This window comes from Catharus ustulatus, chromosome 20 (genome assembly GCF_009819885.2).
Source record: "Catharus ustulatus isolate bCatUst1 chromosome 20, bCatUst1.pri.v2, whole genome shotgun sequence".
In the NCBI taxonomy this organism is placed as follows: Eukaryota; Metazoa; Chordata; class Aves; order Passeriformes; family Turdidae; genus Catharus; species Catharus ustulatus.
The window spans coordinates 7,763,310-7,787,586 of NC_046240.1; the positions used below are offsets into that span (position 1 = coordinate 7,763,310).

General features: G+C 41.2%; 2 protein-coding genes across 2 annotated transcripts; one reads left to right on the forward strand and one right to left on the reverse strand.

Moving 5' to 3' along the window:
- Positions 1-1,271: 1,271 nt before the first annotated feature.
- On the reverse strand, positions 1,272-7,158 carry C20H17orf67 (chromosome 20 C17orf67 homolog). Its single transcript, XM_033076780.1, has 4 exons — positions 5,716-7,158; positions 4,983-5,083; positions 2,791-2,930; positions 1,272-1,772 (listed from the first exon to the last, which is right to left on the reverse strand). The coding sequence occupies exons 1-3, from the start codon at positions 5,768-5,770 to the stop codon at positions 2,814-2,816; spliced, it is 273 nt and encodes a 90-aa protein (XP_032932671.1). The 5' UTR covers positions 5,771-7,158; the 3' UTR covers positions 1,272-1,772; positions 2,791-2,813.
- A 590-nt stretch (positions 7,159-7,748) lies between these two features.
- Positions 7,749-22,803, forward strand: DGKE (diacylglycerol kinase epsilon). Its single transcript, XM_033076530.1, has 11 exons — positions 7,749-8,397; positions 9,952-10,111; positions 10,575-10,694; positions 11,621-11,764; positions 13,503-13,660; positions 13,944-13,995; positions 14,141-14,254; positions 14,747-14,818; positions 15,339-15,466; positions 16,402-16,513; positions 16,811-22,803. Exons 1-11 carry the CDS (start codon positions 7,952-7,954, stop codon positions 16,967-16,969), a joined length of 1,665 nt encoding a protein of 554 aa, XP_032932421.1. The 5' UTR covers positions 7,749-7,951; the 3' UTR covers positions 16,970-22,803.
- Positions 22,804-24,277: the final 1,474 nt, after the last annotated feature.

Below are 24,277 nucleotides of genomic sequence, written 5' to 3' on the forward strand. Positions count from 1 at the left end.
CGATAAATGTCATTTTGCTGAAGGGGGGATGCAGGACGAGCCCTTTCCTGGCATCCCCACCACAGGCTGGGGGCTGCTCCTGCTGCAGCTGCTGTGCAGAACGAAAATTTGGAGATTTGAGCATGACTGAGACAGCTCCTGGTGCTACACACTCGACCTCAGACCCCCCAAATCTTGCCCAAATCTCCCCAGCCCCAAATTCTTGTGAGCAGTGCAGGGAGGGTGGCAGCTCTGGGATGTTTGGCTTTTTTTTCCTTTTCCTGCATTTAATTAGAGCACAGCCAAATCTCCAAACAGGACTTATTTTTTTTTTTTTAATCAGACCTGAAGTGTTTTATTTTGCTGTCTGTGGTATGTGTGGCATCTCACTTATTTACTCACTGAGCACCCTGATATTCCAACAAAAACGGGAAGTCAGGATGCTCTGTGGACTAATTAATCAATCCCTCTGCTCCATTAGCAGCTTAAAGGAATTGTGAGGCAGCCCCAGAGCTCTGATCTGCTAACTGTCATCAAATGAATTTTTCACTGTGCAAATAAAAACAGAGCCAGGATTTCACCTAAAGACATTAACTCAAAGAGATATGCAAATGTAGATCTCTGTACTGAGTTATGAATGAAGCACACAATAGCAGCCTGATTATACTTTTTCACACTCCCAGATTTAATCTATGATTTATCTTGGCAGTAGGGGAAATCAAGCCTTTGATGCTTTGAGATTTAAATTATTTCCTTGGAGTCATCTAGGAGAGGTGTTTTACTGGAAGGAAAATACACCAGAAAAACAACCTATTCCAACCTATCAGTAGCACTAATTACCTTATAGATATTCATAAAATTGTGTTTTATTTTGCTCCCAGTCCTCAAGCTTCAAGTGTGACTGCAGTGAGGATCTCTGAAAGTTACTTTGCTCCATTCAGAACTAATTCTGTTGCCATTACAGATCACAGCAGTCATTTAAGAGCCATCAAGCAATTTTTAATGTTGTTTTGCAGGTATCATGTGTTTCCCATCTGACTGTATGTTATAAAGGCACACAGGCAGGAAAGGGTTGGCTGGATTAATTTGCCTCTCCTGGCAGAATTACAAGGGAAAGGGATAATTGTGCAGAGAAACTACACAAGTATTAGTCTGCACCACAGTGCTTCCCAGCTGATGGTTCTGGAAAGTCCTCCAGTATTTCCTTAGTACTTCTAAAAACTGAGCCTCACTTCCAGTGAGTTTCATCAGAATATAATATGGGAGACTAAGGGAACAAAATCATCTGCAAATGGAATTGAGTCAAGCTTTTATTATGAAACAATACATGAAATACTCATCAGGCAGTAAGACATAGTGTTACATAAATGTTGTGTCTACATGCAATATTGTAATTTAACCTAGAAATCTGTAATTAAGGATTCCTCCAAAACCCAGAAACCTGGCCTTCTCTTCATGTTGGTATTCTTCAATTTTCTATTGACCTCTCCCTCCAAGTTCCTTTTGCTTCAGACAGTCTAAACCTGTGCCCTTGAAAAGGTACTCTAAGACTAATCCATTGCCCATATCCCAGAACTGTGGAAGCCCTCAATTCAGTGATTCATGCATGAAATCATTGCTAGTAGAAAATACATGGGGGTCTATAACTCATCAAGCCACTTAGAGCTGAAGTTCTGCTGTATCATGAGGATTGCACTGTACTGCAGAGAGGTTCTGCTCTCCAATGAGCTCGTAGCAATGCAGGAATAATCTTGTCCTCCTTAACACAATCATGTATAAATCCGTATGGAGATCTGCAGAAAAAAAATCCAGAATATCAAAATCCATGCTGACGTTGGCCATACTAATAACATCTTAAGGACTTCAAATCATTTAAACACTTTTCTAACATTAATTCTTCACAGTGGCCTGGGAGCAGCTGTTGGGAAGAATTCCTGTAGCTAAGTGAGACAACTTTCAACTGTGTCTCAGCTAGAAGATTTTTCTCAAAATTGCCAACTTACCTCCTAAGGCTGAAGTTTGGGAATGTTGTGTTTTGGTTTTTAAATGAGTTTCAGACCTTTGGCTTATTGTGGATTAATAGAGCCCCACTGAAGTTCCAGTTTTCAAAGGTATTCAGAGATGTACAAATAGATAAAAAAGTTTTAAGCAGATGAACTTTCTGTCTTTTGAAACAGATTGGTCTTGATAGATACCATCTCTATACTCTGCTGCTTAAGAGCTTTTGAAAATATGAAGCTACATCTTCAACTTTTATATTAAAAAGTTAACTGGAAGTAATACAGCTTCGCTATTATGGTGATGCATCAAACTTACCTCAGTTGACAAATTTCATGTCTGTTAAAAAAACCTCCTTGCAGGTCAGACTGCATCCTGAATATCTCCAGGATGACAACTGAGTTTAATCCTGCCCCAGTCCCACTGAGAGCTAAGTAAGCAGGTACTAGACTTAAACAGAAGAGTTGAAAAAAGAACACAAGCAGACAGGATGGAAACAGGAGCAATCTGAAGCCACATTAATAAGAATGATCTGCAGTGATCAGCTTACACCCACATAGCAGAGAAATGCATAACCAGAGTTTTATTAAAGTGAACAGAACAGAGTAACAGAGTTGATGCCTGGGACACTTTTGGTCCCTGCCCCTGCTCAGCTGCCCAAATCTTTCAGCACAAGGTGCTTCCCCCAGCCTTTGGTTATTCCCTTCTCTCCCAGTGTGTGGCTCTGTCCTTCGTTATGGAGAAAAAAAATACATATTGTAGAAGAAATATATATATATATATATATATATGTATGTATGTATGTATATATACCAGCTGCAGGGTAGGCAAACCCATTAGATTGGATGCACCAGATCCCTGTTGCAGTGTGGGAGGCAATGAGGATTCAGCCAGTGCTCAAGGAATTGTTCTTCTGATCTCTGCTCCAAGCGCTGGAGGTAAAGCATATACTCCTATTAAAAAAAAATAAAATAAAAAGTAACTTAATTGTGTAATCACTCAATTCTAATGTCAGGTCAAGGACCCAGGATAATTTTACAGCTGATGTAAGAGCCATTAATTTATTCTTTAAATAATCAAATATAGTGAAATGGTGTTGCTAGTCAGCTTGCTCCAGCCTAGAAATATTTAATGAATGACATCATCTCCAGATCAGTAAAGGTGTTGAGCAAGAATTATACAACAATATTCATAAATTAGGAATTCTGTATACTCATTTCTTGTTTGCATATTGAGACAGAAGCCTTTGTTTTGGGCCTGAGGGTACAAAGGATTCTCACAAATAGGTCTGTTATAGCCCCTTTTGAAAACTGGCTCCTGCTGCTTAAAGAACATTAACCCCTTGCAGGATCATGTGGCGGGACTGAAGGGTTCTAGCAGGTAGCACACTGGTGAAAAATAAATTAATGTGAATTTCCTACACCAATTTATAGAGAGAGGCTTTGGTCTCAGCAACAAATTTATCAAAGTGGGCTGTGTACCAAAAACTTGACCTCCATCAGGGATAAAATGTACTTTTAAAAGTCCCAGTCCTAGTGGGTCATAAGCTTTGTGAACACCAGATACATTTATTCAAAATAATCCCCTATTGCTTTGCACAATGGGCACTGTTTGAAGGGAAGCTGTAGCCTGAACCCTTTGCACTGGCCAAGTATTCCAGCATCAGGATCCTGCCTTTCGCTGGGCTTTCCCTCCTCACAGCACAGGGAGACTTGGTCAGATCTCTGGGGAGGGACTGCTTTAGGAACTGGCAGTGACTGAGACTGAGAAAATGCCACATGATCAAAAGCAGGATCTCAGTCAAAGTGTAAGTTGAAAATATGCTAACAACATAAATTACATTTTTTTAATAATCAAAGGGGGCTGATCCTTCTGTCTGTAACTGGACAGGTTTTTGACTCAAGCAGTGCTGTGGAAGTCAAAGAATGTCACAAAGAATTGCAAATTAGATTCCCTAGCTCAGCATGATCTGGCCCAGTACAAACAGCTTTTGCTTAAAACAGATGAACAGAAGTGGGTTCATCCCAGAGTTGATTTACTTCAGCTACAAAATATCCATTAAAAAATCAGTTTTTCTCCCTGAGTCCCTGTGCACAGGGATGCAGCAGCCATGCACCTTCATTCACATGGAAAATCTCCACGTTCCCCAGGGCAATGAGGCTTGTTTTTTTCATCATGTTTCCTTTTCTACTGAAAACCTTGCCATTTAGGGAGCAAAATAAATACTCTTATGTTTGGATTTTCTTACAGAGGGTCAGCTTTGCTTTCTAGATTAAAAAAGAAAAGAAAATAAATAAAAGAAGGCTGGAATTTCTCAAAACGTGTTTGTTCCTAATCATGGTAGGACAGAAAGTGGCAAGGACAGAGCAGCAGAGTCGGAAATTCAATTTCTTTCGTTGTAATAGGGTTTAGAAATAAATAAATGTCGATAATGCATGAAAACACAAATCTATTGCATTAAGACAGCAACTAAAAACTCTTAAAATATCATTAAAAAATCGTTCTATCTGTAGCATCTATAAATAAGTCAATGAAAGTAAGTGATTTTTAAAGCTGGTTGAGAGCTACCTCAGTCTCCACACTGACCACTGACACCAACATCTCCTCTCTGCCTAGAGAATGTACTGCAAGCAGAAGACATTTCCTGTTACTTAGTTTTTCATGAATAAGCTGATGAAATCCACATCTCTATAAATGAAAAGCCACTTTCTTCTCAATAATTTGATCAGTATTTTTAAACCATGATAAATAATGTCCTCATTCTGCAAGTGAACATTTCCTGAGGAATACTCAGCACTTACAGAATGCTTTCAACTGTAATTGAAAGAACTTAAAGGGGTTTTTTTGAGTATTTCATGGAAGAACTCAGCTGCTTTAAAGGGTGATATTCATAACATAATGCCTGGAAGCAATAGAAATTTAATACTAAGCACAAATGTTTTGGGGGATTTGGTGTTGTTTTTTTTTTTTTTTAATGTAATTTAATAGTAAATGTCATAAATCACCCTCATTGGTTCATCAGGGAAGCCAGCTTTTCTTGGTCTGTCTTCACGACGAGTCCTCAGCATCTGTTTGGCATCTTTTTCAGACAAAATTGGTGAAGTGTCTGAAGAGAGAACAGCAGAAATTAGTTCTGAAATTATCAAAAAGTTAGTATTTTATCTATCAGTTGTGAAATGAAATATCTCCAAACCTGATATTTTTTTCTACATACAAAGTGTTCTTTCATTACAGCCCCTTCCCTGGGGATATTGCATCCCAAGACATAGGAGTGGAATTTTAAACCCTTTTTATACTTGTGTTTTTCTCTCTATTCATGTTACTACAAAATGAGCAAATATAACAGCACCACCAAACCACTGGCATAAATTACTCTTCCAACTCTTTGTTCTTTTCTCTGTTATTTTATAGGATTTTTTTTCAAAGTAATGAGTTAGATATATTGCAAAGAAGAGATTGCATTGAACATTCCACTTGCAGGACTTTGGTAAAATAATATTAAAATAGTAAGCAAGTAAAACTAAAATATTGGGGTTTACAACAAATCACTACAGTGTGGCAAGGCAGAGAGTTAAACAGCAAATACAACATGATTGTTTAAAATCAAATCATGGAAAGCCTGCACTATAAAAAGAGTTGAGTGTTAAAAATTAAATATATGAAAATATATGAATAATGAATACTAAAATAGAAGGTTGACAGACTAACATATGCAGGTTTGTTGATATAAACTCCTACCTGTAACAGTGGTCAGCAGGACCAAAAAGCAGACAAACACAAGAAATGTCTTCATTTTGATTCTTCTTTCTCTCAGTCTGTTCCAAAATGAGCTACCCTGACCCAGGCATTCGCCTATTTGAAGGAGCTACGTCAGTCACAAATGTTTGTTTATGCTTTAATTTTAGTGATAGTATGATTCTGAAGACATCTGGTCTGAAGGTTTGAATTAGTCTATTATCTGCTCACACATTCTCTGCATGACTCTTTTCCTGAGGGAAGGAAAATAGAAGGTCTTTATTTCCACCTCAGGCTTCAGAGCTACACTGGGTATTTTAAACTTGTGAAAATAAAGCCTATCCCCTTATATTTAGCATGGCAAGCAAAGGTTTTTGGTGCCCAAGGTAAACTATTGTTTTTTAAAAGAAACAACTGCCCAGTACAGTTAATCTCAGAGGCAGCTGCAAAGAGGCCCCTTTTTCAAAAATTGTCTCTAACTTTGCTCCAGCAGAGAAGTACTTACTAAAGGGGTTTAACTCTAGCAAAGCCAAATCATGACTGCTGAGAAACACAGCAGAGTTTTCTATCAAATTAATAGAACCATACAAATGAAAACCCACATAAATCTCCTTTCAAGACAAGTTAATAGAAAACAGGATTATAAGGCACATTAAACACAGTGTTAAGTAAGGATGTGGGTTAGCAAATGTCACTGCAAACAGGTGGTTTTGGCCTTCAGAAATGTCCAGAACTCTTCTGGGCAGTGCCATGCTGAACACATGGCACCAGCATCACCAATTTGCAGGGCATGAAATGCATCCCTATAACATATAAAATAGGTAGTTAGAGTTCATCATTGGCTCTTACATGAGGGAAATGAGGAATTTCCTTGGAAATCTGAGTGTTGCCCAACTGTGCAGTATGTGCATTTTTCAGTGCTTTGATTTCTTTGTTTGTTTGGGGTTTTGTATATGCTGTATGGATTTAGGTCATTGCTCATTATGCTGTTTTTAAAGTGCAAGAACCTGTAGGTTCTAATGGCAGCCACTATTAGAACTGCTCCAGGGGGAACAGCCAAACACGTAATGACAGAATGAAATTATGAGGGAAAGGCAGGTATGGTTGGGCAATAAAGCACAACTATAGGGAGGACAAACACAGGCACAAAGGCACAATTTAGGGGATCTCACTGCTCTGGAGAACACCCGAAATGTTGTAGCGAGGTGGGGATCTGCTCTTCTGCTGGGCCTACAGAGGACGGGGGAAATGGGCTCAAACTGAGACAGGGGAGATTCAGATTAAGGATTTTCACTGTTGGTGTTCTCAGCCATTGGAAAGGCTGCCCAGGGAAGTGCTGGAGTGTTATAAGTACATAATATATTGCATTATTGGCTTTTCGCTGGAGTCCCCATCCCCAGAGCTGCTGCAGAGGCGCCGGACCCGGCGCTGGGTGCTGTGCTTGAGTAGCTACAGGGCAGTGCAGCCGCACGCTCGGACCGGCTGATCGCAAAGGCCCCTTCCGACTTAGATGACTTCATGATTCAAGGGCAGAACGAAATTACGGGGGAAAGCATTTATAATTAATCGGGCAGTAAAGGCACAAACACGGCGGTCACTGGGCCCCAAGCCAGCGCGGCCTCCGCCTGGGGTCTGGGCCCGGCGGAGCTGTGGCTGGAGCTGTGGCTGGAGCTGTGGCTGGAGCCGGAGCGGAGCCGCTCCGCCAGGCACTGTCGCGGCTCCGCGCGCCGCTGGCGACATCCCCGCTGTCGCGACAGGCGGGAGCGGGCGCCGCCCGTCTCCTGGCAACGGCCGCGGGCCGCTTCCGCTTCCGCCGCCCTGCGCATCCCGCGGCGCCGCTCCGAGCCCGTCTGCGCCCCGGCCCCGGCTCCGGCTCCGCCGGCAGCTCCCGGGCGGGCCGAGGGCCGGAGCTCGCTGTCCGTGCGCCCCGCGGAGGGGCCCGGGACAGCGGCGAGAGGCAGCCGGGGCCGTGCGGCCGCGCCCTCCCGTCGCCGGGGGCAGCGGGCGGAGGAGCCCGGGGGCGGCCGGAGCTGCGCAAGGCCCGGGCGGGCGGCGGAGGAGCCCCGACCGGAGCCCTGCGTTCGGCCCGATGTGGCGCAGGTCGGCGCCGAGCCCTGAGGAGGGATTAGAACATGGTGCGTGAAGCTGCGCGTTGGCTCCGTGAGCGAAGGGGCCGTTCCGGGGCTCGCCCCGCCGCCTGCCCGAGAGGAGCGAGGGGTTAGGCCGGGGAGGCGCCGGGATGGAGGGCTCGGGCGATGCCCCCGGCGCCGTGGCCGACTGGCGCCTGGCCGTGTGGACCCTGTGCTCCGTGCTTCTGCCCGTGCTGATCACGGCGTGGTGCAGCTTCCAGCGGTCCCGGCGGCAGCTGCTGATCCGGGACATCTTCCGCAAGAGCAAGCACGACTGGCACTACACGGACCTCTTCGGGCAGCCCTCGTACTGCTGCGTGTGCGCCCAGCACATCCTGCGCGGCGCCTTCTGCAGCTGCTGCGGGCTGCGCGTCAGCGAGCGCTGCCTCAAGAAGGCGGACCAGCGCTTCCTCTGCAAGGAGATCATGATGAGGGGCACCGCCGGAGCCCCCAGCTCCATGCCACACCACTGGATCAGGGGCAATGTCCCTCTCTGCAGCTGCTGCATAGTCTGCAAACAACAGTGCGGCACGCAGCCCAAGCTCTGCGACTACAGGTACTGCAGGGCGGTCTGACTGTGTGGGAGCACCGTGTCCGTGTTGTATTTTGCACAGGGTTGTTGGGAGACCGCACCCCAAGGGAGATCCTGCAGTGGTCAGATAAGATACTTCAAAAAAAACCGACTTCAAAGAACCTAAAATTTAAATGGATGCTTGTGAGTCATAGATTAAGAGTGTGGCGTTGCATCTCGTGTCCACTCGTTCTCTTAATTGCATTACTCCAGCATGATGTGCAGGCTGCTGTATAATTACATACAAGGAACTCTTGGTGTCCAAGGGAGTTTGTATTTTAGGGGATGACATTGAGAAGTTTTTAATAAATTTGTCTGTTGTACAGTGGATAGCCTGAGCAAATTGACTGGCACAGCTCAGAGTTCAGAGAACCAAAGTGCACATCTCAAAATTGGCATCTGCTCAGTGTAAATAGAACAACGTCCTGTAAGGGTTTCAAGTTCCTTTTTAAGGATGCACAGAAAAACTAAAGAGAAGTTTTACAAACTACTGCAATATATTATTAAAGATTATGATAAGAGTGCTTTAAAAATACAATGAACCATTAAATGGACTTGCACTGTCATTAGTAAGGTTGGTTGCAAAGTTGTCAGTGCCAAAAAGCAGTGATGGGTGCCCTGGTGTGTTACTTCAGCCTGCTTAAAAAATCTCTTCAGCCTAGATTCTCCCAGCTTTTGCTTTGCTTCGGTGTGATACTGTCAAACTGCTTGGAAAGTAAGCAGAATTACAGAGAAAAAAAGCACATTATTAGAAACAAAACCTTGAGAGTGTGTGTAGGAGAGGAGGGAAGGGCAGGAATTTGGAGGCAAAGAGGAAAGGAAGGAAGAAGAGGAAAAGAGTGTCACAGTATAGGGCAAGTGTCATTGCTGCACTAGTTTTGTGTTAGATTAGTCAGGAGAGCTCTAAAAATAGCTTTCCCAGCTGCTTAAATCAAGGCTTTGGATGTAGCAAATGAGGATTAACATTCTGCAGAGGCTGGAAGTGGATATTGCAGTATTTCCTCTTGTTCTAGTCTTGTTTTCCAGGACAGCTTTTAGAATAGGTCATAAAGCAAAGCAGTTTGGCATAACTAAATCCCATCAGCCTTGTACAGTTCTGTGTAACTTTTTGGGTTTCATGCTTAAAGGGATATCAGTCTTAAGGAGTACATTAATTCATTACTAACACTGTTCTGAGCTCCAATATTTTATCTGTGCTCTTTAAGGATAGGCAGTAGTTCAGGTTCTACTACAGGCTGTCAGTGTAACTGTTAATATTGCAAACAGGAGCGTATTTGTAGCACCTCTTTTTTTAATTAAAGAGTACTGAGTTAATTTAAAACTGTTGGATTTTTTTTCCAGCAGAATTCAAATGCTTTCCTAGACCTGCAAGAACATGATCAATTTATGTAATTTTCTATACATAGGCTTCCAGGGAATTAAAATATTATTTATAATGGTGCATGTAATCATAAATATTTTGACAAAGTCTAAAATAAATTAGCAAAATCACTGTGCCTGTTTGAAGATTGCTTTCATGTTTTTTGGTCTTTTTTCCAGGTGTGTTTGGTGTCAGTACACTGTGCATGATGAATGCATGGTGGATTGTTTGAGGACTGAGGATTGTACGTTTGGAGAATTCAAAGACTTAATTATTCCGCCCTACTATTTGTCTGCAATCAACCAGATGCGTAAAGAGAAAAGAACCAGTTATGAAAAGGTAATGGCCTGCTGCTTCTTGGGTTTAGAACATACAAAAAACCAACCAAATAAACCCCCAGATGGACCTTGACATTTGAACTCAATACATTGTCACATTAGCAACTGTCAGGTAAACGTTTCAAGATCTATTAAGTTAATCCAGAAGTGTTTGTCATTTTACTAATGTAGTTGTTGAAGTATAAGCAGATGTGAATTTTTTATTCCACAATACTGAAATTTGTTTACCTTACTTCCTTGATTTTTTTGGTGAGTTTTGTACTACTCTGTTCATAACATTGTCCTGAGCACTGCAGAATCTTCAGCCTTGATGTATCAGAAGTATTTGTTTGTGTTTTGGCTACTTCAGACTAACTGGTGACTTCCTCATTTCAGCATTTGCAGGGGATGGGGCTCAAAGCAAGGCTGTAAACATTTTCAAACATGCAGTATTTGTATGACTGACTGGTTTTTACCCTTTGCAGGTGGTCCCTTACGACAGGAAACACTGGATGCCAGTAATGGTGCTGGCCAATACTCGCAGTGGGAACAACATGGGTGAAACTTTACTGGGAGAATTTAAAATGCTGCTGAACCCCGTTCAGGTATTCACAGTGCAAAACCACCATAATAAAACCAAGCTTTAGGTTAGAACAGATATCATTTTGCTTACACAATGGCAATAGAATCTTGTGGAAGATCAGTAAAAGAAACAAATCCATGGACTTTGTTCTTTTAGAAAGGAGCAGCTTCACAGAGAGCAACAAAAAGTGCAGAGGCTTCTCCCAACCCCAAGTTTGTTAGGATTCTAATACCAGTCCAGTTCTTTTACTTACAGTAAAACATGCAATAATTCTGTCAATGAGAAGTATCTGACTTTTGAAACAGTTTACACTTTTAAGAAAATGAACCATTTAAATCTTCTTTATTAGAAACCTGTGTTTGTTTAAAACCTCACTTTATTTGTGGAAATGTCAGCCTTGACAGTTTCACTTTGTGTAGTTGCTTTGCCCTTAAAATCCACTGGGATGGCTCAGGATATTGACGTAAGGCAAGCAGTTGTTCCTTGGATTTCCTGGCTGCACCTTAATACTCTTCCTTTGAAGTTCAAAACCCAGCTATAAAGTACAGCCTAAGAGAAATCACTGTGTGTTTGTTTTAAATGCATCCCAATAAGGCTTTAAAAAATAAAGTTCTTTGTGTGCTGAGTATTTTAAAATTACTTTTGTCTGAAGTCTTTCATCTTCACAGAATTCATCTTCATGCTTCTAGATAGAGACTTTTCCAAGGGCTCTGTCAGCTCAGTTTAGCAATGCCATTTAATCCTAGTGAGGCAGCTGGAGCTCTGTTGGGAATTTGGGAAACAAATCCTACTCATGAAAATCAAGACATCTCATTTGCTAATGTAATACTGCAAATGGAGAATCTTTGTTTTGCATTAGAGTTAACTTCATGAGATTGTTTATCTGTGAGGCAAATCCTGAGTCATGTTCCGTGAACTTACAGAATTCCTTATTTTCCTTTTTTCTAGGTTTTTGATCTCAGCAAAATTGGTCCTGCTAAAGCTCTCCAGCTCTGCACTTGGCTGCCTTGCAACACTGTCAGGGTTCTGGTCTGTGGTGGGGATGGCACAGTGGGCTGGGTCCTGGATGCAATTGATGAAATGAAGATAAAGGTATTGTGGTTTAAATTAAAAGGGAAAATGAGTTTGAAAGCTACCAAAGTTGTACCCCTCATCTCTTACCTGCTTTTATTGCCTTCATCTTCCTGAATAGGCTTACAGAGGAGTATTTGCATAATTTCTTATTTATTTTGGGGAGGGGTGTGGGAAGTGTATCTTATGACTCTTTGTAGTTCAGGAAAAATATGAACGCTTTAGATTTTAAATTCTATTGATAATAGTTCTTTTCTGCAAAACTAGAAGGGAACAAGCTGCAGGATAATTTCTGCATTGTTATTTCCTCTTTGTCTGAACAGATTTATTTTGTCATAAATGGCATTGCTGATGTTGGCTATTGTGCTCTGACTGCTCCCTTCTCCCAGCACGCTCAATCTTTTATAATAACCTCGTAATTTTGCCAGCTATACTGGTTTTGTTGCCAGGGCATTAATGAGTGCAGTCATTTGCTTCTGCTCCTTGTTACATATTCTGAAGAGTCTGTCTGTCTGCAGCCTTGCCTATCAACTGCAAGTAGAGGAGAAAAAAATAAGCTGTGTTTACTGTGGAATTGAAATGGAAGATATTCTCTTCAATGGCATGCTCCTAAAAACTCCTGAGAACATTAAGAATAATTATAAGGCTTTCATACTTTACCTAATAAACATTTTCTCTAGTACTGAAAGGAAGTTTTTATATCAAAGTTTTTTTTATTTTTTTACTGCAGCTTTCTTGTTAATACATAAAATGTTGTAGCTGAAGGCCATTATTACAACTTCACGCATAGTTAAACACACTCTTTGAGAAATACTGTGTGCTGATAAAGTAGAAATAAAGTAACTATAAAGGTTAATGGGTACGAGTATATGGTTGTGTGGTCCTGGGCACTTGATATATTGTCCCTCAGAGCCGATATAGTTGATGAAATCTGTTTTTTTCTTTGTTCTGTTCAAATTGAATCATTGATATTAGGTAAAATACCATAGAGATTATCAGCAAAACCTATTTTTTATCAGCAGTAGGTTATTTGCTCCCTTCATTTATCTTGACTCTCAAATACAGGTTACCTGGCTGATAACCTTTCTGGAAGAACCAGTAACCAAATTGCCAATTTACTGCAAGTCCTTTTCACAGCTGAATTGCGAAGGCCATAGTACAGCTGAAATAATTGTTCACCCTTCTGTGCTGGGGAAGGCCAAGCCCTTTGCTAAGGTGGCTGTTCTGAACAGCTGCTGTCACTGTGCCCTGCAGAGCTGATCAGTACTTGCTCCATCTGTGGGTGACAGTCAACTGAGACACAGACTTTGTTCCTTTGAGTATCTGTATTTATATATTTCTCTGTGTGGTTGAACACTCTGGGATTCTGCATCTGTTGTTTACACCTAACCTCACCTCAACCTTGTAGGAGCATTTTGGTGTCTTGTTGTAGTTCACAGCCTTGTGTGTTACATCTCTCAGTGTTCATGTCACTTCCCAGGTCCAAAGCATCATTCCTGGGAAGGAATACTCTGTTCAGTATTCATAATGCATTGTTCCCATATTGTGTTTGTATTCTCTTTCCTTCTCACAATGGTTTAACATTTCCTTCCTTTACATTATGCCTGGGTAAGTAGCTCGATGTGCCACGTGCTGTGCCAGCCCCAGAGCTCTGCTCTGGGTAGCAGGCTGCTGGGAAGGTCAGTGTATCTAATCTGAACATTTGGGGGTGGAATGAGTGCTGAAGCAGGAGCTAATATGCAGTGGTTTTGTATCCTAGGGGCAAGAACGATATATTCCACAAGTTGCAATTTTACCTCTGGGAACAGGGAATGACCTGTCTAATACTCTGGGCTGGGGTGCAGGTTATGCTGGAGAAGTCCCTGTAGAGCAGATCTTACGAAATGTCATGGAGGCAGATGGAATCAAACTAGACAGGTAAGGAACAGTGAAAAGATAAAATGTATGGAACCAAACACTGCTGTGGCTCCACTGATTGCAGCAGTTTCTTTACATAAACACAAGTATTGCTAGAAGGAACTACAACATAACTGAGGTCTGAATTGAGTCTTTTAGTTGTTCTACAGAGCTTAACTCTTTCATAATTTAACTAAATTTGAATATCTTGCCTTAATCCCAGCATAGATATGAGGTTCATAACTACAGCTTTGATAGTGAGGACTGTCTTTCATAAGTCTAAGTAGCAACTGTTGTTTTTCAGATGGAAGGTTCAAGTAACAAACAAAGGATACTACAACTTAAGGAAACCAAAGGTATGGTTTGCAAGTATAAATATGAATTCTATGGAATACCTGTATGTTTGTAATTTTTGTTGTTGTTGTTGTTATCAACTTCCCATCAAACACTCTGAATTTTAATGGTATTTAATAAAGCATAACTGGAAGTTGTGTCTTACAGGTATTCACAATGAACAACTACTTCTCTGTGGGACCTGATGCTCTTATGGCTTTAAATTTCCATGCCCATCGTGAGAAAACTCCCTCTCTGTTTTCCAGCAGAATCATCAATAAGGTGTGTTTGGTAAAGTGACATTTCCTCCTTGGAGTTATTGATTTGACTTGAGGTTTTTTTAGATTCACATTCCTTTACCACTACTTCCTTCCTGCCATTTTAAGAGTTTGAATTCATTTTACTTAGGGAGGGGATTCCATGGTAAAACATGTTTGCAACCCACTCACAAGTGTTCTGCCTTGCCTCTGCTTGCTTACAGAACTGTTTGCTCAGTGTTTGCTTAGAATTTCTCATTTGCTTTGAAACTTCATGAGTCAAGTGTTTATTTCCTTTTTAAGTGGAAATCTAGTTTCTTAAGCAAGTTGTAGCTTATCTCATGAGGAAGGTTTAGTTTAAGGATGTGCCGATATATTATGTATAAGTTTTAGATAATGTTTGCATACCTATAACTATACATAAATATTTCAAATAGTCTTCCTATGTATTGTCTTTTTCTAACAATGTTTTCTTTTCTCCCCATTTTGTTTGTTTTTTTGGGTTTTTTTTTCACAGGCTGTTTATTTTTTTTATGGAACCAAAGACTGCCTAGTACAAGAATGTAAAGATCTTAACAAAAAGGTTGAGGTAAGTTTTTTAACTTGCTTATTCTGTGGACAGTCAGTGGAGTGTAAGAACTTACCTGGTGAAAGACAAGGAGAAGAGCTTTGCTCTTTACAATATTTACACTTAATGACATTTGTGTGAGGGTGGCTATGGCCTTGGAGTATTTTTGTGTTCCTTTTGTTGTCTGCACCTTACTACATGGAATTCATGTCTTTGGGCTTACTGAACATTCTTAATTTTTTTTCTGGCCTTGACTCAGTTCTATGAGTCAAGCACTGATACTAATCTATAATTTGCCATAGCACCAGAGGCTTACATAAATGAGAGTTCCTTTTTTTCTTTACTGATAGAAATCTACTACAGCTCAGGATATCTTGTGAAATCACAAAGATTTTTATCTAAATATGAAAAGAAAACACATTCTCTTGGTACAGGGCCATTTTTTCTTTATGTGGAAGCCTATTAAATGCATAAAGTGAGTAAGTTTTATTGAAGAACTGAATTTGATCCACAGTAATTCACTTCTGCTTGTCTTTTAAAGCTAGAGTTGGATGGTGAGAGGATTGAGTTGCCCAATTTGGAAGGCATCATTGTGCTGAACATTGGATACTGGGGAGGTGGCTGCAGGCTCTGGGAAGGAATGGGGGATGAACCTTATCCCTTGGCAAGGTACAGAGGGCATTTTTTGCTTTGTTTTTTCTTTAATAGTTCTTGCAGTGAAAGGAATTCCCTCTGTAGACTGTGCTTATGTAGCCAGGCTGGTGTGCAGGTTGGAACAGTTCCTTGGGATGGGCTATCTCACATTTGTTTATTTTCCTTGAACTGGAGACTTGGAGTAAAGGCACCCTACACATCAAGGGGGTTTTAAATTTTTCTGAAATGTCTGGCATGACAAACAGCAGTAGCATTGGAGAGGCTGTTAACAATAAGGTGAGCCTTCAAAAAGTACAAGATAGATCCATTTCAGAATCTAAAATACTCTATCTCATTAGTGGTTAAAATGGAAAGTAAAAACAAAACATGTCAAAAATTTTGACTCCTATGTTGGGAGCAATACCGAAGAGAAAAGTAATTTCAGACATTAATTATTCCATGTTGTGACTTCCTTTTTCAGAAGCCATCTATATAAATATACCCATAGCTCTGTTACAAGGCTTATGATTCTGAATTTCTGAAAAATACTTGGGCAAGGTCCTTTACCTAAATCTAAAAAATTAGGCCATTAAAAGATTTTTTCTTTGGATGAATATCAGAGTAAAAAGACAGAAAATTGTGCAAGTTTATGGAAGAGAGCCATTGTGGGCCTTAAATGTGCACAGTGAGCCTTGCAAAGTCATACATCCATGACTTCCAGAAGCCAGCTAGGGTGTGCTGGCTGGTGAATTGCTCCATAGCTGTGGGGTTTCATGGCTTTCTTTGCTGTTCAGTGTGATTTTTTTCTCCAGCACAAATACATAAATGTATTGGTAGAACAACATTTGTCTGTTGGTAGCGCGGCATTTGTCTTGTCTCTGGGAATAGCAGTAAAAGGACTGTAATTTTTGGGTAGATGTGGTGGAGCTCATCAGCATCACTGAAAGGAGTCTCATTTTTTGATTTCATAGACATGATGATGGACTTCTGGAAGTTGTTGGTGTTCATGGTTCTTTCCACTGTGCCCAGATCCAGGTGAAACTGGCCAATCCCGTTCGCCTGGGGCAGGCACACACAGTGAGGGTAAGTGCTGCCTGGGGACCTGTTCTCCTAAATTTTTTTTAATACACAATACAAAACCTCAAGCACTCCACTGCCTGAATCAGATCTGAAGTTGCAGTTTGCAACTGAGATGGATATTTCTCTTGCTTAGTAAAAATTAATTATGTCATAATGCACAGACCTGTGTTGCTGTGGGTGGTGGCCTGTGAGTGCTGCTCCCAGTTTGTCCCTGGCCAGGCTGTGAATGTGTGCTGCAGTTGTAAGAGGTGATTTCAGATTGTGTGACTGCTGTGACTGTGTTGTTGTGTTTGGTACCAGCTGATCCTGAAGAGCTCCAAGATGCCGATGCAGGTGGATGGGGAGCCCTGGGCACAGGGGCCCTGCACTGTCACCATCACTCACAAGACCCATGCTCTGATGCTGTACCACTCTGGGGAGCAGACAGATGATGATGATGCCTCCAGCCTGTCAGAGTGACACCACAGGAGGAAGCAGCTGGATAAAGACCTGGAGATTTTGTGGAATTTCAGCGAGGAACTTCAGCTCATTAAAACACCGATGTCTGATCTAGATTGAGGTTTATGCACTAAGGTTCATACTTGTGAATGCACTAGAGCTGAGGAAAAAGCCATCTTTTGCACTCATGGAAATTTTCACAGCTGAATTACCACAACTGGTTTGCTTTTGACTTGATGGGGATGCCCTCCAGCCTTTCCATCTGGGGTGTGTTGCTCTAATGGCTGAAAAGGGACAGGTGCTGCAACCCTTCCTTGCTGTGGAGTCAGGTCTTCTGCACATACACAGCACAGTGTTTCAGAGAGATGGTTCATACCCTTGGAAAGGGGAACAGCTGGGGGTTTGACCTGCTCCCAGCTGCCCCAGAACAGTTCCTGAGCAGAAAACCAGACCAAGCAGAATGTGGGTTGATGTTCTGACAGCAGCCTGCTCCTGGCTGCCATCCCTGCTTGGGAGCAAGAGCAGTAACTCTGTCACCTGCTTGTGCAATGCATTTCTAATTTGCTTCACTGGGAGAGTAGAGGATCTGTGAGCTCTGAGGAAGGTACTCAGCAAGAAAATTGCTTTTGGACCAAAGGTTTCTGGAAATGTTATTTAGGGAATGACCTTTTTCAGTGGCTTTGTGAGCCAAAGAGTACCCTGAGGTCTTGAGTCCCAACATACAACTCCAAATAATTGTGTCACGACTTGCACTGAATGATCCTGTGACTTGACTTTGCTTCAGTTCAGTGAGAGACTAATTCTAATTACTGTAAATAGCAACACCATAGTTCCTGGGGAGGCTTTTCAGAGAAAAACTTGGACAAAGGAGCATCTTCTTTAGCTGTTTAGAGGAAAGAGTTTTAAAGAAAAAATTATGATTGACAAATGTGGGGTATTTTTTAAAGACTTGTTAAAGAACTTGGCTCATAATTATCTGAGAATGATCAGTAGTAAGTCTGTTAACTCAATTTGAAATGTGGAGGTTGAGAGTTAAGTGTGCAGAGGTGGCATTCATGTGTATAATTTGATTGTGGGGAAAAAAAGCATGGAAAAAAGCATTTGTTTTCTGACTGGCTCTTAGGGGGTCACAGATACCTTGTTGGTTACCCTCATTTCCCTTGTGGATATGAAGTGGGGAAAAAGATTCATGGTTGATTCTGATAGTGGGGTTCAGAACACCTGCAGCAGTACACAGGGACTGTCAGCTTGGCATATCTGAAGCTTCTCAGGTTAAAAGCTTCTCAGGTGAAAACTTCATGGTTAACAAAAGTAAAAGATCTTACTCATGTTCTTTGTGTTTTAAGAATTTCAAGCCTGCAGCAGGTGAGAGCTGAGTTGAGGTTTAAAATATCTCACTGAGTAAATTCAGTTTAGTTAAAAGGTGCTCTTCCAAGCAGGAAGAGAATTTATCCTGTGTAAGCCAAGATCATAAGAAGGTGAGAGCTTTGGTCTGAACTTTGAATGTTGCTGCTTTTGTCATCCCCCAATTTTTAAATATTTTTTCTTTACACTGACTGAAAATGAGACCACTGGGTAAAGTAGGCTGTGTTTCTAGGTTTTTTAAAATGAAACCATTTTTCAAAATCCTGTAAAATGATGTTTGCATTAACAGTGAACGATCTATTTATATTTTAAAATAATTTATTGAAACTTGGCAAAGTCAGTATTTTTAAAACTTTCAACTGTAATCCTCTTCGGAAAGTATTTTTAACTTGATGGTATTCCTTGTAGAAAATGTATGTATTAGAACTTCAATACTACTGATTCTCAGTGAATCTATAGCAGTCTGAAAATGTGATTAGAGTGTAATGAACTGTAAAGAAGCAGAAGCCATTTGTAAATTCCATATTCATTATACACCTTACTATAATTATTTTATTGTATGTAAATATAGATGAAAAATAATAGTAAAATGTATGTAAAAAGTGTTTAAAATACCCCAAGTATACTATGTTAGGTGAGTCTATTACCTTTTTTTTTTAGTTATGAACTTCAATTTGTATTAGCTTCAGAAATATACTAGTTAAGTTATTATTTTTTTTTTAATAACTTGTAATCTTCAGCATCCTAAAAGTATTTAAGTTCTATGCTGTAGTTCTTAGGTAACTGTTGTTTACAAACAAATGAGGAATCTCTGGGAAAACAGTATTTGAAATCACACCACTGGCTACTTTAAACTATTCAAAAAGCAGTTGAGACTTCCCTGAAGTTGATCAGATGATAATTCAAATTGCTTTATAGCCCAAGAACCTTTAACTGTTGAAAAACTTCACTCTTTTGACTCCTGTCATCTATAAAATACTTTATGCCAAGGTTGGAAGTCTCCCTGTGTTACCACAGGTGAGGGGTGCCCCAGTGGGAGCTGTTTGTGCTCCCTGTCACTGCACCTTGCCAGGAGTGCAATTCAACGTGTGAAATCCTCTGGGAAAGGTAAATCCATCATTCCTGAGGAGAAACAAAGTAAAAGTGGCATCTAACTGGGTGCTCATTTGGGCAAACCCCTGCTAAATGTCCTTGGTTTTGGAGGTGAAGAAGTTTGTGTCTCACCAATGGACTGTGAGTGCAAATGTGGTCATGGTGGCTGTGAGGAAGCCTCTTGTGAAATTGTATTTATGGTTTAGAGAACATTCTGTAAGGTTGGAGTGTCCTTTGTGACTCTGTAGCTGTCATATGTGTGGCAAAAAAATGTCTTGTAAAACATAGCTCTGGAATCTGTGGGAAGCCTTGCTATTTCCAGCTGTTCTTTGATTTCAGTGTATGCTCCTCCCTGGTGTGTTGCAAAGTGGGTTAAAGCTTGTTTTGAATTGTTTTGATAGAGCTGTTTCCAGTCTCAGCCCAGGTTTGGTGTCAGCACTGAGCTCCCAGATTGTCCCGCAGCAGGAATGGACTTGGCTCATTTGTAACAGAGCTGGAGCTGCCCAGTGCTGTGTGTGCATTGTGAATGTAATCTGCTCCCTGCTTTTTAAATGTTGTAGGTGCATAGAGCACATTTCAAACAGCTGCTCTATCCAAGGAGTTACTCCTTGTAGGTGGGAACCCTGGAAATGCCCACAGTGTCTTCTCTGTCTGGGAGAGGGGATTCTGCAGCTGGAGCTCCTGTCCTGCACTGAAGAGTTTTCCCCTATCCTGTAAATCATAAACATTGGAAAAATAGAGAAAACAATATTTCAAAAAGTCAAATAACATATTGTTTCTTCTGTCAGTGTTCATATGTTATAGCTTTATGTAAAATGTACAGGGTAAACAATAGCACTGATTGTCAAGCACTTAGAAGTGATTTCATAAAGTTTATTTTTAAGTTGTATTGCTGCATCCAGTAACTGAGGTTTGGTCAGATTCTGATAACTTTCTTTACTGTAGGTTCTCAGTCCTGTGTCAGGCAATACAAAAAGCATAAATCTGCATGGAGAGCCTTTCTGTGGGTCAGCTCCTTGCCTGTTCACACTATACTTGTTTACTCACATTGAGAGGATGTGCTGGGTATTTTTATGTGCACAGAACCTCCTGTCAAAGGCTTTGTCAGACAAGAAAATTGGAATGGCTGCACACAGCTGTTCTTGGCCCAGTGACCCACCTGTTTGGCTTTTCTAGTCACCATCACCACCAGGACTCCAAAGGTTCCCCAACACTCCTGGCCTGTATTCAAAGTGCAATCTTTGTTCTTGCTGCTGGGGAGGAACATCCCTGTTCTCCACAGGTTCTGAGAACAGATCCATAAAGGGTTTGGTTTCAGTCTGGCCCATTCCTTGTGGTTCTGTGCTACATTGCACTGAAGCTTTTACAGTGTGTGTTACTGTATCCCACTGGTAAAATAAAAAAGCACTGCACCTTTAGCTGTGGTCAGCACAGTGGCATCAGTGTTAGGGTAATTACTGGTTTTTACTTGGTGACAAATGCTTTTGGTAGAGCAGCACTGTAACCCAGTCTGTGGGGAAGAGCAGGACACTTAAAAATCTGTATGTATTCTAACTGAAAATCCTTTTCAGGTCTGTATTTCATACTGACTGCTATCAGTTTTCTTCCTTTTGGAAAATAAAGTCTTCAGCTGAAATTAAATTAGGCTGTCTTCAGATTCAAAAATACTGATTCCATTGAATGTCAACCACTTAATTAGAAATGCTGGTTTGTTCTGAGAAGTGAGAGGTGCTTCTTGAACACAGGGATGAGGCAGCAAAGACCACTTCTTCCTGTAATAATTAGGTAAATTGAGAGAATTTACACATCTTTTATTTCAGCAGTGTTGAGGCCACAGTTCTAAAACATGACATGATCACAATTTGTTACCTAAGAGTGCTGAATACCCAATTCAGGCTTTGGGCATCTCAGGGAGATACTTCAAGCTGGAATAAAGCCACATGCCTTGACTAAACCTAGTTTTGTTGTGCAGACTGACCTTAGCTGAGGACCTGGCCCTTAATTGTTCAAAAGTAGTAATGTATTCAAAATTGTACTTTTTAATACTGCCCTGTGTCCTGTGCTGTGTCCTCCTACTGCTGTATGTAATTAATTCTTTGTATTGTTTAATTTGCAACTTGTTTGTAGATAAGCATAAATATCATTTTCTTTTTAAGATTATGTAGGAAGTTATATTGTATGTGAGTTTATTGTATTCTGTACCTTCAAGGTTTACATCACTCAAAAGCCATTTTGTCTGCTACAAACTGCTGTAATCCTTTGAGTACCTCCAGCCATCTTCTCTTTCTAGGATTTTTGTAGTTAAACAGAACGGATTTTTATTTTTGTAGCTTGTAACTTCAGTAAGTGTGGTAATTGTTTAGTAAGTAGTGATCAGAATACTGTAAAAATGTTGCTTTTAAGAGCTGTAACTTTAAATTAGTAGTAACTACTTACAAGAAACTGTCAGCATGTTAACAGTTTAAAAAATATATTCTTTAGTTTCACATGCTGTAATTCTGCCACATGGGATTTGTATTGAATGTGTTTGTTTATATGTTCTAAAGTGGCACTAAACAAGGAAAATAAAAGGAGCCTAAAGTGCAAGAAATAGGTAAAAAATAAAATTTATAATATTTTAAGCAGTTTTCAATTGACAGAGGTGACATTTGGGATTCATTATTTTTTTATTTCCCACTGAGCAGTAAGAAAGGAGTGGACTCTTGGCAGATCAGTTGTTTCCTTATGGTGTAGTCTGAGATCTGTATTAAGTGCCCAAATGTCTGTGCCATTCCTGCCCCTCAGAGAGCAAAACTCCAGAGCAAACCCCACAGCTTGCAACTGTGCAGTAGATGAGATCTTACTTGCCATGAAAGAACCAGTTAGCATGATCTTGAATCTCCAAAATAAATATTTAAATCAAAATTGGCAAATTTTCCCTTGACATCAAGCCGTGCTTTCAAACCCCAGCCAGGTTTTGAAGAGAAGGCAGGCTGAAATGGGAGGGCAAGGAGGTAATCCTGTAAAAGTCTTTGTTATAAAAGCTGTCTGGATTTGTTTGCTGCAGAGGCACACTGAGTATGCTTTTGTCTCATAAACATTTGTGATGGTGCTGTTGTTACATGGGCACAATATTGTGATTGGGGTCAGGTTCTGCCTGAGAAGCTGCAGCTTCACATTAACACAGGGAAACTGAAAATTTCAGCTGGTTGTGCCATGGCCTCTCTGGGACTTGCACTCCCAGAAGGGCTCTGTTGAGAAACATCTGCTCCATATTCTTCATAAAAACTTGTAAATACACATTTTTCACAGCACTGGCTCTGTTAGATTAATTTCCTAGTACATCTGTTTGTCTTGTTATTTGTTCTGTATTTCTCTGTATGTAGATTTAAGGGTGTGGATTAAAGTATTTAAACTCATTTTTTCCTTTTCCTTGCTATGCATAAAAACAAATGTGAGTCTTCCTCTGCAACAGCCCCAGGATGAGGATGACTGCCCGGGTCTGGGAGGGCTGCACCCAGATGAGCTTAGGCATTTTGAGAACAAAGTTGTATTTTGTTCAGTTCTGTGGCCGTGCTTCTGCCCGAGATTCCTGCTGCAAAATTTGAGCATCTCAAACCTCAACACATGGGAAAAATTCTAAAAAGGATGGTAATGTCATTTGGAGGTAAAACTAACAGCAACCTGCAAAGATCTCTCAGCAGCTGCTTGTCCACTTCTGGCTCATTCTCCTCCACCCCGGGGAGGAGCTGAGTTTGTGTGACTTTTCAATAGGTGTGGTTAAAATGGTTTGAATTGCCAGGCTTCAGCAGTAATGTGAAATGTCCATGTTGTTCCTTCTCACCTCAGGTGCCACTGATTGGGGATCTTACAGCAGCTTCTGATGCTGCACATTATTTACTGGAAGAGGGGAGCCCTGCAGATGCCTTACCTGCAGTGAGCAGTTTCATGTAGGAGTTTTAGCAGAGATGTTTTGGTGTCACTTGGAAGTGGGGATGAGGCCGGAGGTGCTGCTGAGAGCAAGGCAGCAAAACTCACACGGGGCTTTCCCAGCGAGGGGAAACGCTGCTGCTGGGAGACCTTCAGGGATCAAGTGGCTCAATGCTTTCTCCTGATGGCAGCAGATGGGTTCGTTTGGGCCTTTGGAAATGAATAAATCCTCCTGTGGGGCCACTTCATCATAGTGTCAGTTCCCTCCCCAAGTCCTCTCCTCTGTTCCCTGGTCTCATTTGCACAAAAGAGAGAAGGGCTCTGGCCTCTCAGCTCCTGTATTATGCCGCAATCAAAGCTTTTAAAGACTATTGGTGTGTTGTTTTCCATTCAGGATGGGGTCAGAGCATAGATATTCAGCAGGTTTTTTCTTAGATGGCTAAGACAATAGTTTCACCGAGCTTTCAGCATCACTGGCACTAATGTTGATAACCATCAAGGTTTAATGCATCTAATATTTTTAGAATTGCTGGAGTGAGCCGTGCAGAGCACCAACTTGAGCCAGAAGTTGTGCAAGAGGTAATAACGCAGGTATGTGTGGGGAAGAGCACAGGACATTAGCAAAGTGCAAGTCAAGGCTGAAATTCTGTGGATTTGGGGGGTTTTCTCATTGCTTACTTGTGTGTGGTTTTTTGTTGTTGTTTTTGTGGGGTTTTTTTAATAATAACAGTAAAAATACAAAGTTGTTGTGAACGAACAGTAAAGTGGAAATAAGATTCAAGGAGCTCGGTATCAGGCACTTGAGAACTAAAGCTCTGGTTTCAGGGTATTTCCTCTAACAAATTTATTTTCGTCTTCAGGAAAATCCCTCCTTGCAGCAGGGCTGCGGGCAGGCTGTGCCTGTGCATCTGTGGGCAATGTGAGAACACGCTGCTCACCGCAAGGTAACAGATGGCCGCAGGG

Excerpts from the sequence above, each read along its gene's own strand:
- C20H17orf67 (XM_033076780.1), bottom strand. The coding sequence starts at position 5,770 with ATGAAGACATTTCTTGTGTTTGTCTGCTTTTTGGTCCTGCTGACCACT. Across the intron at positions 5,084-5,715 it reads CCTGCTGACCACTGTTACAG|ACACTTCACCAATTTTGTCT; the intron begins GTAGGAGTTTAT and ends TTCTCTCTTCAG. Across the intron at positions 2,931-4,982 it reads TCCCTGATGAACCAATGAGG|GAGTATATGCTTTACCTCCA; the intron begins GTGATTTATGAC and ends TTTTTTTAATAG.
- DGKE (XM_033076530.1), top strand. The coding sequence starts at position 7,952 with ATGGAGGGCTCGGGCGATGCCCCCGGCGCCGTGGCCGACTGGCGCCTG. Across the intron at positions 14,819-15,338 it reads ATCTTAACAAAAAGGTTGAG|CTAGAGTTGGATGGTGAGAG; the intron begins GTAAGTTTTTTA and ends TGTCTTTTAAAG. Across the intron at positions 16,514-16,810 it reads GGCAGGCACACACAGTGAGG|CTGATCCTGAAGAGCTCCAA; the intron begins GTAAGTGCTGCC and ends GTTTGGTACCAG.